This window comes from Pezoporus occidentalis, unplaced genomic scaffold (assembly GCF_034315485.1).
Source record: "Pezoporus occidentalis ecotype Australia unplaced genomic scaffold, CSIRO_AGI_Poc_V1 ctg86, whole genome shotgun sequence".
Classification (NCBI taxonomy): domain Eukaryota; kingdom Metazoa; phylum Chordata; class Aves; order Psittaciformes; family Psittacidae; genus Pezoporus; species Pezoporus occidentalis.
In genome coordinates, this window is record NW_026916220.1 from 1204854 (window position 1) to 1221077 (window position 16224).

The 16224-nt window shown below is 41.3% G+C and overlaps 1 protein-coding gene across 1 annotated transcript; it reads left to right on the top strand.

Annotated features, from left to right (window-relative positions):
• The first annotated feature begins 8282 nt into the window (after positions 1 to 8282).
• Positions 8283 to 15522, top strand: PPIC (peptidylprolyl isomerase C). The gene is made up of 5 exons (XM_062604388.1): positions 8283 to 8446; positions 11443 to 11556; positions 12025 to 12118; positions 13747 to 13931; positions 15146 to 15522. The coding sequence occupies exons 1-5, from the start codon at positions 8339 to 8341 to the stop codon at positions 15272 to 15274; spliced, it is 630 nt and encodes a 209-aa protein (XP_062460372.1). The 5' UTR covers positions 8283 to 8338; the 3' UTR covers positions 15275 to 15522.
• The last annotated feature ends 702 nt before the right edge of the window (positions 15523 to 16224 follow it).

A 16224-nucleotide genomic window follows, 5' to 3' on the forward strand; every position in this document is an offset into this window, starting at 1 on the left:
CAAATAGGGAGGTATCTAAGTCGTGTTTGTAGGCAACTGCACATGCATAAACATGAAATCTCTTTCAAAGCTAAAAGAAATACGCACATGAAGAACTGGCCCCAAATCTTTGTAGGCAGCTTAAGAGAACTTTCTTATGTAGAGTGCACTGTAATATAGTAAATTAATTCATCTTTTCAATAACACTGCATCTCGCTGATTAGAAACCTACTAGATAGATGAGGTCTCTGATCAGACACTGTGATTAGCATGGGAATAACAATGCTGAACTTCAGGGACACTGAAATTATACACATCTGTTTTCTCTGGATCTTTTAAGCTGTACTTCTATGAAGCTAACTTTGTATGTCTGTCAGCAGAGCAGGCTCCAGAGTGAGTTGAAGAGAGAAATATCATTTTTCCTCACCTTGAAACAAACCACCGACAGACATATTTTTGTCCACTTAAAACCATCCTCAAAGCAGCCTTCTCCCTGGTTCAAGATAGTCTGTTTTTTTTTCTAAACTTATCCCTTTTCATACATAAGCTCTCTAACATCTGACTGCTTTCATTATGACTTGTAAAGGAAAAACTCTTGTACTCGTCATTATCACTGTCTTCTTCAACGGTTGCAAGCCCCACTTCTTCTCTTGACTATTAACAATCTTCTCTGGTATTTTGAAGGTGGGGACCAATCCCATGCACACTCATTCTCAATGATGAGTAGGTTAGTTGTTTTCCGAGTGTTACTTACTGAGTTGCTATTTACCTCCTAAACTATTAGCAAACTTTCTCTATTTCACTCTTCCTGTTTCCTTCTTCCCCCACCTTCTCCTTGTCACGCCCCCCCACCCCCACCCCCAATAACTATATTAATAATAATGAAAAACCTCACAAGAACAAAGCTGGATCAATTCTTCACCATACACACATGACAAGATGCTGCTTCACAACTCTTTAATCTTCTCATTTGCCTTTTTAATGAAGCAATTTTCCCCTCTTTTGCCTTAAGAGCCCAGAGCCACAGGCTGTATATCATGATTTGCACTTCTGGGCATTATCAGGCTAGAAGTATCAATCACTGGAATTTAGAGATATTGACATAGGCATGCTTTTCAAACACTTACGTACTTACCTTTAGGTGTAAGTAGTTCCATGGAAAAGAGACCACAGACATAGTAAAGGGATGTGCAAAAGTGTCTGGAGAACTAGAATCTTTATCATAGGTAATAATAAGAGGAAAAAAAAAAAATCAAAACCCAACCCCAACACAATTATAAGATGTGATGAAGTTTTATCTTTTTTAGCTAAGTTTTAGCTTTTTTGCCTTGAAAACAAATAAATCTGACTGTATACTTCCTTACACCTAGCCTCTACTGCTAGATCTTTTCTTTTCACGTAAGGAATCTTATGCAACTGCAGACATTATGAAAAACAGGATCCAAATGAATGACTGCATGCTAAATGCTCACTGCAGTAAGATGTGCAATTACAAATAGTTCTGCTATCCTGTAAACGTATGTGCTCAAAGCAAAAAACAGTTCTCACTCCAGCTGTGCTATTCTGAAAACACATTGCTGTATCATCTAAATAAATGCTTTGCCCATTAGAGTGGAAACACTGGCACTTCAAATTGTGTTTGGATACAAAATCTAAAAACCTTAAGAACTATTCACCAAAAGGAAGACACTTATCTGAAGCATAGGACACATTTATTTTGCATAAGTGCACCAGATGACAGGAGAAGTCTAAGCCATTTTCCAAGTGATTTAATAGAAGTGACAGCAGATATGATATACTCCATCTTTCTGAAGTCACATAAAGGAAAAGACAAAAAAACCACAAAACTCCTCATAAACCTCTTTCTTCATTATTCATGAAGGCCACATATACTGACTTATAATTTGTTGACCTTAAGTTGGCTATTTTAACCATGGTCTCTTAGAATTCTATGCAATTACAATGGCCCTAGTATTTTATAACTTTAACAATCTTATAATTCAGACAGTGTATAAGATGAAGTGGTGTAGTTTCATAGTCTTTACAGAATTAAAGTTTTGCTTTTAACATATGACGATACTCTGCTAGTGATACATTAAAAACCCAAGACAAGTAATGTGGTGATGGCATTGTGAAACAATATGGAGAAACATCAGGCCTGGGAAATATGACACTTTCAGTGACTCATGTTTGAGAATCAAAAACCTATTTCAAAGTGAGGAAACTAAAATAAAGGCACAGTTACAGCAGCCTCACGGAACACAGTGCTTACTCCAAGTTTTGTCTTGGCAGCTGTCAAGCAGTTAACATTGATGAAAGTGCCCACAGAACCATAAAGCATTATTATTACGCATTTCATGCCCAGAATTCTTTTTACCTGTATAACATGATATACTAGAGCAATTTGGATATGAGATATTTCTGTATCACTACGGTAAATCATAGCTTACTAAAACACCATAGTGCTGAAAGGAAGTGCTACAATTACTGCCAATGCTGATACTTCTAGAAATCAAAATCTGTCAGATGCTATATGTTTAATAAATCTTTCTTCTGTACCCATCATTTTAAATTGTAAAGAACCCATCAGAAGCAATGAAACACATCATTACAGATACTATTACTTAAATTGAAGACTGTCAAACAGTAGTAAATTATTCTTTTAAAGGCTTAATTACTTCAGAAACAGCAAGCACCAAAATAACGCACATGTGCTAGCTCTAAAACTCAGAATGTCCTGTGCACCATACAAACACAAAATAGTTTGAACATATTCTTTGAATGGGCTACGTAATTTTTGTCACAATAACCTCATGTCACTCGATCAATTTTAAAAAATGAAAAAAAAGAAGGCAAGGAATCGCAAAATGTGCTTGTCTGCAACTTCTACTCATACTTAAGGATAAAAGTAACATTTCAACTAAAAACTACACAGCCAGATGACGCCTGCTCCAATACTTCACCCATGTGGAAAGACTGAAAGAACTGAGGTTGTTTAGTCTATGGAAAAGAAAACTGGGGGGAGAAACAATAACAGTCTTCAAATCAGCTGCTCTGAAGAGGGGAATAAATTGTTCATGGCTTGGGAAGATGGAACAGGAGAGAACGGTCTTCTGCAGTAGACCCTCTCCTGATTTTGCACTTTTTTTTTTAATATAGAGAAACTGTCGCTGCGCAAAGCCACAGTGAATTCAGTGTAGTCCTCAGCAGACTGGAATCAGTTTGTCTGTGTAATGAGATTGTAGAGACCTCCCAAAACTTCAAGACATTTATAATTAAAGCAAAAAAAAAAAAAAAAAACAAAAAAAAAGAAGTCATAACAGATATTTACATATTACTCCTTAGTTTTACTGTAATGATTTCTGTCTTTTCACAGTTAGTATGAAGCCCACTGTTTGCTGGCTTTTGTGTATTTTCAGTTTGATGGTCATGACATCAAATTCTTACAAAAAGAACATGTACCTATTTCAGTGTCAGGAAGAGATTTTCTGTGTAAAATTGAGTTTTCATTGAATATATTAAGTTTCTGCCTCTTCAAGATTTCCTCTTTAAACATTGTTTTATCTTCTTCCAGAAATTATTTAGCAGCATCAACAAAGTGGATAAACTTTCCAAGATAATGTAATCCAGATCCTGTCTCATGCTGCTGTTTTTAAGCTTCTTCAGTGCTCCTTCATTCTTCCTGCCTCATACTGCCATCTTGTACATGGATGAAACATATTTACACTTCAGTAAACAGGGAAGTCATCCTTGCAAACACCAACATTTTTACGGATAGTGAAAGGAAACTCTGGGATAGTATTGTTCAGCATACCTACACTGAATAGGCCTACCCACACCAGCAGGTAGTATACTAGTAGGTATGCGTATACTAGCAGGTATAGATATACTAGTAGGTAGCATACCTACACTGAATATTAAGGAGTATTAAATTCAGGAGTTGCCCAGGCAGACCATCTTTTCTTGTCTTTCCAGCACATTGCTTGATCCTTTGCAGCTCATGATTTGAACCAGTGTAGTACTTTGATGAACTGCTCTGAGAAAATACAGTCTCATCAGCTAGTATTTGTCTTCTTTCAGATTCAAGCTTAGCATTAGCTATGGGTCCACCTGTCGTGGTTTAAGTCCAGCCAGTAACTCAGAACCATGCAGCTGCTCGCTCACTACCCCCTTCTTCTTCCTCCCGCACCCAGAGGCATGGGGAGGAGAATCAAAAGAATGTAACTCCCACGGGTTGAGATAAGAACAGTCCAGTAACTAAGGTATAACACAAAACCACTCCTGCTACCACCAATAATAATAATGATAAGGGAAATAACAAGGGAAGAGAATACAATTGCTCACTACCCGCCGACTGGTTCCCAGCCCGACCTGAGCAGTGATCTAGCCCTTCTGGGCAACTGCCCCCAGTTTATGTACTGGGCATGATGTGCTGTGGTGATACCTCTTTGGATACTTTGGGTCAGGTGTCCTGTCTCTGCTTCCTTCTGGCTTCTCCTCCTCCCTGGCAGAGCATGAGACTCTGGAAAGGCCTTGGTCAGAGTAAACGTTACTTAGCAACAACTAAAAACACCGGTGTTATCAGCATTGTTCCCAGGCTGAAAGTCAAAACCACAGCACTGCACCAGCTACTAAGAAGGAGAATAATGACTGCTACTGCTGAACCCAGGACACCACCTTTTCCCATATTTTTGTCAACTTCCACCTTGTGACTCACATAGATCTGGAGTATCAAAAATTCTCTGTACCACTCACTGCAAACCTAAAAATATTACATTCAGAGTGCTGAAGAATTTTAACGTGTCCCCTTACATGCTCCATGACAAACTTTTTTCCATTTTCATCACATTCCAAAGTCTGTACCATTTCTTGTTTAGTGTAATTGTAATGCCTGAGCAGACATTTGGTGTAACAAAGGTAGATTATAGCGATAAAGAGACTGGAAATGGTAAGTTCTCATCTTCTGGATTTTTAACTATCAAAATTTATGTGATGAAGTAAATATGTGGGCTGCTGTGTGTATTTAGTTAAAATTCCTATTTTCTAACAGATTTGTACAGTCTCTTCAAAATTTATACACAACTACTGCAACAAATCAGTAAAATTTTGGATTTTGTTGTATTTCTGCAGTAAATCTTAACTCCAGAGCTAGTCCACCACCATTATTATGTGGTGATGCAATTCAAGGAAGGCAGCAGAATCATCATTTTAAATTTTCCATATCTTATCAAACTGGCAGAGAAAATAAATACATACTTAGATAACTCTGAGTAAACTCTCCTACTCACATACTCATTGAAAGTGCACTGACATAACAAAGAATCTAGCAAAAGAGATAGTAAAGTTTTGGGCCTGCTTTGTTATTTAAATAAGAATGTGAGTTTGAATACAGCAACCACAGGATCACAGAAGTACTTTAACCACCTACACACACATGGACTAGTTTTGTTTCAGCAGTAAGATGAATGGATCTAATTAGCTACAGGGAAAACGAGGCAAATGTCTTGAACCATGCCCTGAAGCCCCGCAGCCACCAGTGCTGACACTGGCAGTAAAGCCTTCAGTTTTACAGAATGCCAACACATGGGCCAGGTGCCAAAGTTAAGCCCTACATTAGTCCAGGTGGTTCTTTGAGACAACACAACTTCAGATGCTTCACACCTCTTAAGGAAAGGGGATCTGTTCATGTCAGTCACCAATTCAGCAAGATGATCATTCAGTGTTTCTGCTCATGTGCTATGTAGCATGGAATCAAGTAATCACCACTTTGCTGTGCCTGGGAAATGAGTTTTTACTAAAGTGTCCTGATGAGAAATCTTACTGCACCTGGATGCACTAGTATAGGCAGCACATGGGGCAGAACAGAAAACAGCAGAAAAGTGATACCCCCAATGAAAACCAGTCTATGATCAACCTATAGTCAAAGGTGTGAATCAGGGTATATCTGTGGTTCTTTTTAGTTTGGATCAGGAGTGCACTTTTGAAGCAGGTATTTCCAACACCCCCACTTACTGTGCTTTGGCTCTCACTGTAGAGGTCTTGCTACACACAAACTAGATTCCTGTCAGATGAAACTAAACCAGAAGTGTTCCAGAAGGATGACCAACACTCAACTGCTAGGAGGTATCTGGTCAACCAGACAGGCCACCTGAAAGGCAGAGGACAGAAAACTTCTGCTTGTGGCTTGGACAGGCATATTCTTTGCTGAGTAAAAACTGGATGGATGGCCTGGCCCAAAGAGTGGTTAAATCCAGCTCGCAGCTGGTCACAAGTGGTGTTCCCCAGGGCTCAGTAGGGCCAGTTCTGTTTAATATCTTTAGCAGTGGTTCAGAGGAGGTGATTGAGTGTACCCTCAGTAAACTTGCAGATGACACCATGCTGGCTGAAAGTGCTGAAGGATAGGAAGGCTCTGCAGAGGGATTTGGACAGGCTGGGTTAATGGGCTGTGGCCAAGGCAAAGTGTCAGGTCTGGAACTTGGACCACAACAGCCCCATGCAACGCTACAGGCTGTGGGAAGAGTGGCTAGAAAGCTGCTCAGTGGAAAAGGACCTGGGAATGTTGGTAATCAGCTGGCTGAACGTGAGCCACCTTGTGCCCAGGCAGCCAAGAAGGCCAACAGCATCCTGACTTGTATCAGCAAAAGCATGGCCAGCAGGGCCAGGCCAGATCATCTCCCTGTTCTGGGCACTGGTGAGGCCGCACTTCGAATCCTGTGTTCAGTTCTGGGCCCCTCACTATAAGAGACACTGAGGTGCTGAAGTGGGTCCAGAGAAGGGCAATGGCACTGGTGAAGGGTCTGAAGCACAAATCTGATGAGGAATGGCTGAGGGAACTAGGGGTGTTTAGTCTGGAGAAGAGAAGGCTCAGGAGGAACCTTATCGCTGTCTACAACTACCTGAAAGGAGAACGTAGAGAGGTGAGCGTCACTGTCTCCTCAGAAGGGCCAAGTGATAGGACAAGAGGAAAAGGCCTCAAGTTGTGCCAGGGAAGGTTCAGATTGGACATTTCTTCATGGAACAGGTTGTCAAGCCTTGGAACAGGCTGCCCAGGGAAGTGGTACAGTCACCATCCCTGGAAGTATTCAAAAGACATGTACACATAGCACTTAGTGACATAGTTTACTGGCAGATTTGGCAGTGCTAGGTTAATGGCTGGACTTGATTTTCAGGATCTTTTCCAACCTAAATGATTCAATGATTTTATAACTATTATATCTAATACTTCGTAGCAGGCAGTCTCAACCTGAGAGGCTCAGCAGCAATGACAATGTATGTGTGGCAGTGCAGAGCCTATTCTTCCTCAGTCATATGAGCTCTGGGCTGGTTTTGCAACCAGCATCAAACTCTCTGCGTAAGTGCAATGCCATACACCCATGAACATAGTACTGCTGAGTTTAACACTAAGTGTGTTTGCATAAGCCACTGTCAGCTTCCTGCTTCAGTATATCAGTACCTGATAAACATTTTTCTTTGATATGCTGGCACTTGTAAGCCACAAATTCCATTATGTGTCACAAGCTGTATATTCTCTAAGGGCTGTAGTACCAACACCATTTATTTCTGAATGCACATGAATCAAACAGTACAGGCTACAGGTCAGTGTCAAAGGTAAAATAATTCCATAGACTGGGAACCCTTCTCTCTGACTGCTTAGGCAATGGGTTGGGAAAGACATTTGCGTTTCATGAATTAATCTGGAGCAGCTCGTTACTGTTCACAGCCGGGGCTGCTGATATGAGTGCCAGTCACCTCCACTGCTAACATAAAGAAATGAGGAGTATTACAAAGGCCTTAGAGGGTCGCGTTTCTACTCAGCACCTTAGCACCAGAGATGATCCACTTCCAAGATCCCCTGAACATCTACTGTTTTGGCTACCTCACCCAAAAGCGGGCTCTTCGGGGAACGCCCGAGTGCGAACAGCTGAAGCCCAAAGCACGGCTTCTTAGCCCCTCACGGGTAACTCCCGCTCCTGCTCGGCGAAGCTGTGTCCCAGGAGACCATACTTCTTCCCGTTCCCCGCAAGGAGCGGGCACCGCGACATCTATAACCACCGCAAACACAGCCGGGGACCAGGGCTCACCCTGACAGCCCCACTACCCACCAAGTATAGAGCCCGGCCCGGAGGAGAGAAGGGCCTGAGGACAGGCGGCAATACCTCGCCCCGCCAGCGCCCACCTCAGCACATACAGCGGTCCCGACGTCCGCGCTCACCACACGCCCTCCACCCCTCGCCTCTTCACACGCCCTCTACGGGGGCCGCACTCGGTTGGGTGGGTGACACCCCACCCCCCCCGCCACAAGGCGCAGGAGGAGCCGGCCGGCGGCGGGCGCAGGCGCCGCAGCGCTCACTTCCGCGCCATGGCCCGCGGGGCACCAGCGGCGGTGCTTGGCGCTATCGCTTGCCTTTGCTTCGTGGCCCCGGCAGCCGAGAGCTTCAAGAAGAGAGGACCCAGCGTGACAGCCAAGGTGACTCTCGCCCGCGGCTGCGGCGGCTCCACCGAGCGGAAAGTCGCCCAGGGCGCCGGCCTGAGGAGAGCCGGGATGGGTGGGTCTGTCGTGAGGGGGGCCGCGCCGGCTCCTCAGCGGGCCCCGCTGGGGGTGGTTTTCCTGCCAGCTCCGCGCCCGTTGTCGGCGGGTTCTGGAGGGCTGCGGGCCTCCTCTCACCCCGGTCCTATAAGCGTAACGCCGGTCCCTCGCCGGCTCGCTGTTTCCCGGGCCGGATGCCGAGCGGGAGGGAGGCCCCTGAGCGCTGGCTACGGGAAGGGCTTGGACTGATGTCTTCGCTATCCCATTTTGTAAGTGTTTTGATTTTGGAGTTTCTTAACCGCTTGCTCACTTTCTGTTGGCGCTGGCACACTTAAACTTTGCGTCAGCGAAGCCTGCCTCTCCCTTACAGAAACTGTAACTTCAAAAATTAAACCTCGCTGCTGCGGGGTCTCCGCTGACGGCGGAGTTGTAGTGCGTGGGTTTGATTCTTTTTTTGAGATTAAGTCTTATAAGCTGTGGCTTCTGAATCATCTTCTGGCAAGTTCAATTGTGCATAAAGTACTTAGGTTTTTCAGACCTTCTGCCTGGGATTTCATTTTGTGCTCTTTCCTGATCCTTCCGCTGTGGGACATAGATAATTGGACCTGCTCTTCTTCCTTGTGCAGGCCAGTTATAACTTTACTTAGCTCATCATATCACTGCAGTTCTCTGTTCCAGCTTGCATAGTTTTATTTAATCTCTCTTCATATAAAAGGTGTTCCAGATCTTTGAGCATCTGTGCTGCCCTTTATTTTCTTTAGATGGGTTTTATCATTCTGCAACAGAGAAGATAGAATTACATAAAGCACTCAGGCTGTGAATGCATAGTGCAAATGTATGCGATACATAATTATGCTTATCTCTTGTCCTTACCCATGTCTAACTATTACAAAAATTCAGTTTTCTTCTCTGATCTTCACAAGCTCAGAGCCAAACTTTTTATCAAACTGCTCATGGTGACTCCAGATGTCTTTTCTGAGTGGTAGCTGATTTAGGACCCGTTGCTGTGGCTGTGTAGTCCTCTTCCATTGGCAGTATTTGGATTTACTGCGAGTTTATTTGTCATTGTATTACCTGGTCTGTAGGAATCAGGAAATCTTTGTTTCACAGTCAGTTCCTTTCTCCCAACCCCAAGTAATTGAGTACTCTTGGCCATTTTTTAATTTCATATACACCATCTTGTGCAAATTATACATTAATATATTGATGGGAACCAGCCAGTCTTACTGGTGCACCTTTTTTTTTTTTTTTTCAGTCTTGAAATACAAAAACAGTACCTATGGCTACCGAATACTTCTGTGTTTGATTTCCTTGCCAGAAATATGCACAAACTTGTTCTGTGGTGCATTCTTTGGAAGCGCAGAGCTTTCTGAAAATCACCAGGCAGGTAGCACAGGTGTGTGGCATGCTAGCAGGAAGCCAGGAACTAACTCAATGCTGTTCACAGAATTAGCTGATGTTTTGGAAGTACTGGGTTTGTTGCTTAGGAGAGTAGCTTTGCCATGGGTGAAGCCTTCTGGTTGGGTTAGTTTTACAGTATGTGATGGACTTTACTCTGTGTGGTCTGTGAAAGTGTTTAATCTTACTGCTATCTGGGGTCACTGTTTGGCAGCCTCAGTTGTGTTACTTACATGTGGTTATATATTTCAGGCAGTCCTTCTACTTGGAGAAAATTTCCAGGTAAAATAAGGTGTGTTTGTAGGCAGGCAGTACCCCTTACCTAGATAACCCTGGTGGCAAAATTCGGAGAGGTATGTTTATGAAAATGTTAAAAAGTTGGTTAAAGTGTGCTGCTAAAACTTTGGGAGCCACACATGTAAGAATTTTATGTTATTTAGTGCCAAGGAAATGAATGAGGTGTATCAAAAGGGATTTTATTTTCTTTATAGAGCTTTTATAGAGTTAGCCAAAAAAGTTCAATAGTCAAAACCACATGGAAGATCAAGAAATGGTAGAAATGTTTAGTAGGAGAGCGTGAAAGAGGCATTCACATTGAAGAGACTGTGGTCATTTATTATTATTACTGGACTAATTTCTTAGCATTGCAGACAAGTAATATGTGGTTGAGCACCACAAGGAACAGCAAATACCACATCATAGGAATACACATTACTGTTTCCTAGAAGTTGTAATAGTCTTTATGTTCTTTTACAGAATCCTAAAATGTCTTTTTTCCTAACAGCTGTTTCTATTTTCAGTAATTTTTGGAACATTTTTGCACGTTCAAGTACGTATTCATATATTCTGAACCATATTCAAATGCTTTATAACTCATTCACATTTTTGAAGTTGCATTCTAACAATGTTTACATTCAAGCTTCTAGGCTTCAAGCTTCTTAGCTGAATAGCATAGCCTGGTCCTTTCTCCACCAGGTTTGAATCCATAGTTAGGAAGGCACCTCCCTGCTTGAGCTGTAGGATTTTTTTCCTACTGTTTGTCAATTTAATGGCATTTAGGCTTTAGCCTGTACTTAATCACATGCATAGTAATGCTTAGAACAGCGAAGGTTATGAGTGGATAGCAAACTATCATTTGTGGGGATTGTCAGTACTATACTTCCTTGTTATTGTTCACCGCACTGGAGTTCTTTCCTACTTTCATGATTTGTCTTTTCTGTACAGCTTTAAAGACATGCATGTCAGGGAAAAGTGTTCTTGAACACTGCCTTCAAATGTGTGATAGAGCAGTCTCACTGAGCCATTAAAAGCACTAAGAAACAAAAAGTTAATTCACCAGTTCTCAAACATTTTTCTGCATAATCTGATTTTGATAGCTCTGGAAGTATTTTTCTCAAACAGCACACTCAGGAACTGAGAGCTACTATTAATATAGACCAGCCAGAAGCAGTTTCTTAATACCTTGTACTTTCAAAAGCTTGGCCTTATTGTTGCGCTCATGTTTGTATCACTTTTGTTCTACTCACAAAAATGTTCAGGTGTTCTTTGACGTGAAGATTGGAGGCAAAGATATTGGCAGAATTGTAATTGGATTGTTTGGAAAAGTTGTCCCCAAAACCGTGGAGAACTTCATTACGCTGGCAACCGGAGAAGTATGTTTGCAGTTTTCTTCCACTTAAGTGTATCAAAGTTTGGTTTGGGAAGTAAATATTTGTTTAAAGCTGTTTCAGTTGTGAACTGTCAATCTTAATTCCGTGGAACCTGTGCAAGAGTGCCGTTCCCAAGGTGGTGCACTGGTGTGTGACTTCTCAGGTCCTTGGGACTTGGTTCGCAAGATGTAATTATGAGATGCTGGATATTGCTACCTCAGACTGTACTTGCCATGCAGATCTGACATGTAGTGGTAGGATATCAGTCAAATAAAGGCTGTGGCTTTGATAACCTGCTTTGTGGCAAAACATTCAGCTACATTCACCTGCATCTCAGTTTAATGTTCTTGCCAGTGTTTGTATCTGGTGGTGGTATGTCTGTGAAATCTGGTTATTCACCCATATGTGTTTCCATGTGACTGTATAGAACTGGATGTTACATTCATTTAAATGATTATTTCATTTTCTTAGAGAGGATATGGATACAAAGGAAGTAAATTTCATCGTGTGATCAAAGACTTCATGATTCAAGGGGGAGACTTTACAGCTGGAGATGGATCAGGAGGTAACATGTTTACTGTCTTCCAGGTTCCCTTTCCTTTGAATCCCTGCTGAAATGATAGGCAAAACCATGTAATTCCCTCAGTCTTTCAGGTCATAAATGAAATAAATGAAAAAAAAAAAAAAGAAAAAGGTTTTAGACCATCTAGCACTTTTCCAGGCATCTTGGAACATGAGCTGCAATTATTTGAATTACTTGATTTTAAGTATGTGTAGAGCTTTGTTTGTCTTCAGCTTTTGCATAGCTCTTTTCTGTCTGTGACTTGTCCCCCTTTCAAGAAGCATGGCTTTGTGTGGTGGGTTGGAGCCATGCAACTAACTGAGCTGCTGCTACTACAACATACCATCTCCAAAAGATGGATGTCTCCAGCCTTGTCCTGCCCTGGCTTTGGGACAGTGCTCCTCCCTTGAGGCACTCAGTGATTGCATGTATACGTGAACCAGTTCAAGTCATCCAGCAGAAAACTAATGTGTGATGAAATAGTGTAGTCGTGTAGAGAGAAGGAAGGCAGGTAGGGAAGGAACTCAGCTAGTTCTGTGGAAACTTCAGAAACATGCTATGGGAGGGAATTTCAAAATGGGTAGCAAAATTAGAAAATGAGGGTCATGTCCTCTCCCCTTTTTTCCCCATACTAACTCTAAACCCATAAACCTAGCGATGGTGTGAATTTTGGCTGTTTCGCTCACTCATGAGCCTCCAGAAGGGCAGTGTAGTCCACTAAGGAGGGCAGTCCTTCTCTTGCATTGTGGCTTCTGATCACTTCCTTTACACATGCACGCTTCATGTGCTAGGATTTGAACTGCCTGCATATAGTGTTAGCGATTTCCCCACTGGGACAGAACGGAAAACACACATTCCTTTTCCTTGCAGTGAGCAATGGGGAAGGCTAAAATACGAAAGACACAGTTTTAGCATTAAAGGTAGGCAGTGTTTTTTGCCTACTAATACCATTTATTGGGATAGTAGCTGGTGGTGTTGGGAACAGTGTGACCACTGTGCTAGGCACTGTACAAATAAAGAATGAGACAGACAGCCTTCTCTTTTTGAAGTGATGGTGGTTTAAACATGACTCAAATGTTTTCTGAACTATCTTAGAAACATCAAAATCTGTATGTAATACGGATGGTACAAGTTCACAACAAACCTTTTAGGCTAACCTCCATTTGATCTTCATATATTTCTAGACATGTCTAAAGTGTTTTCTTATTAGGAGGAAAGGTTGGGAAAGTAAAGATTAAAATCGTCACAAAACATGGCAACCTAATTTTTAGTGGCCATAGATACATAATTTAAATTTGTTAAATTAGGGTGAAGTACAGTTGTTCAGTGGTATATGTAAGAAGGACCTTTGAAGGTACACAGCTTCCTTGTTAAATTCAAAGGATAACGCATCATCAGCTTTAAATACTCTCTCCTTACATGCGATGTTTTATATTATCTTTTTCTTTACACCAAAATGCTTTTAGTTGTGGAATCACTGACAATGGAACTATGATGTTGCTATGTTTAATCAAACAATGAATCTTCAAGTCCTGAATATATACTTTGTTTTTCCCATTTTTGAACTAAAAGGGTTTGGTTTGGTTCAGATTTTTTTTTTTTAAAGTTTGTTTCTGATTTTTTTGTCACAGGAAGAAGCATCTATGGGGAAAAATTTCCAGATGAGAACTTCAAACTTAAACACTATGGAATAGGATGGGTTAGCATGGCTAATTCTGGTCCAGACACCAATGGATCCCAGTTCTTCATCAGTGTGACAAAGCCTTCCTGGTTAAATGGAAAACATGTAGTGTTTGGCAAAGTCCTTGATGGAATGGTAAGCTAAAAGTAGTGGCAAGATTTATCCAAGAAAATCTGGGCAAGTTCTGCCATGTTTTATTTGCGTTAGTGTAATTTACACCACTGTAGTTCAAAACAGTTGAATGTTATCTAGTATGTATGTAATAGAAAACTATTGTGAAGAGCCTGAAGCTGGATGATTTGGAAGTACAAATGGTGACTGCAGAAATGGAAACTTAAATTATGCCTCTGGCTTTCACAGCTTTTGTTTAGGCCACTAACCACCGAAATCAACACTGACATCTTTGCAGATTACAAATGCAGAAGGTTCAGGTTCCCCTGTCGCTAATGCTGTTAGCCATGAAATAATTGTATTTTTCTACAAGCTAAAGTCTGCTTCTGTAGCATGTATTAGTTAAGGATGACACTTTCACTGTTAGGCTTTTTAGAATCATGTGAATGTAAAGTATACAAACAGATATATTCAGGTCTGTTTAAAAAAGAAAAAAAATCTAGCCCATTCCCTCCAGCTCTGCACAGCTGCAAAACTGATCAAACGCCAAATAGAATTTAAATTGAAAAATGTACTTCCAGCTGATTGTACTCATAGTAGCCTGGTTTTCCTTTTAAGTCATTCTGTTTCATCTGTGTTTTTGAATGAATGGGGGAAACCTGAAGTGCTGCACTGACCAGTTCTTTGAGGGGTTTGAAAACTTCATCAGAACACTTGCCCCCGCTTCCACATTCATATTGAATTTGATTCTCATGAGCTACAGTAGTAGCTGAAAATTTTTGAGGAACAACTCAGACTAATTTTTAGTTTAGATTAATGCATCAGATTTCTTGAAGCCCAGTTGTGCTGTTACAATTAGAAAAACAAGTACTTCTCATCCTTTACGATCTCTGGATTACCCTTTTTGATCATAGGCTACAGGCAGACCCTGAATGTGCTAGGGTCAGCCAGCTGAAAGGATATTTCGAGTTGCCCCTTCATAATATTTTTGTTGGGTTAAGGTTTTTATGGAAGGGCAAACAACCTTCCTTCTGTAAGCTGTGTTTGGGTTGTATAGTGGCATGACTGTTCATGTGGGGGAAAAAAAAGGCATGTGAGAACTCAGCAGGGTAAAGGTCTTTAAAGTTGCTTAGTATGTAGTAATGCTTGGAGCACTTAGTTGTTCATGTGGTGGTCCCAGTCTTGAGCCATTGCAGTTTCCTTGAATAAACTGAACTGTCTCCTCTTTTTGTTAACAGTCTGTGGTACACTCGATAGAACTCCAGCAGACAGATGAACACGACCGGCCCCTTCAAGACTGTGTGATTGTGAACAGTGGCAAAATAGCTGTAAAAGAGCCATTTGTAGTTGAAGTAGGTGACTGGTGAGACCAACAGTCAGAATGGAAAGTAAAATTTGCCACTTTCTTTTTAAGGCTTGCTGATCTCAACTATTGAGTTTTCTCCTCAAAATACATCAGGCTGTATTTAGATAGTACTTATTATTTGCCAGATACATAAAAAATACGAGCATTTCTGTAACAATTTTATGGAGCTGTCACTCCTTGAAGGTCGTGACATATCTCACTAAATTGCAGAAAAAGTCTTTAATGAAAAATTTTAGATGTATTTTTATTTTTTCAAGGTCAATTTGTCATTTTTGGAGATTTTTGCAGGATTTCCACCTTTTCAACTGAATATATTATTTTCTGTAACACTTTCAGCATTTTTAAAATTGAAAAAAAAATGTTGTTTGAATAAATAAACTTTGATTTCAAATAAACACTTAATGAAGAGCTTTTTCTATACCCTTTCCATCTGTGCCTCTGGCCTCTTTTATCACCTTATTTGATTCTGCAAAGTGTGCAGGAGGTGCTGCTTCTCAGGAAATGAGGTAGTAAGATTAAAGCAGGGACAGTGAATTTCTCTAGTATGTCAAAATCCCTGCTGTCTTTCTAAAAAGCAACAGTATTCATGTGCAATCCTGTAATCAAGAAAGAGCAGCTCTGCCTACCTGTTAGGGTGGTGAGGCACTGGAATAGGTTGCCGAAGGAGGTTGTGAATGCTCCATCCCTGGCAGTGTTCAAGACCAGGTTGGACGAGGCCTTGGGTGATTTAGCGTAAGGTGTCCCTGCCCATGGCAGGGAGGTTGGAACTAGATGATCTTAAGGTCCTTTCCAACCCTAATTGTTCTATGATTCTATGATAATCAGTTAAAAACTGATTAAAACAGAAGAGTCCTTGCTTTACAGCACAGTGAATTTTGTAACTCCTAGCTAAAGTTAGTTATGATAAATGCTTCTTCTTTGCAGTTTTGCTCTAGGTCAGAGATGCAACTT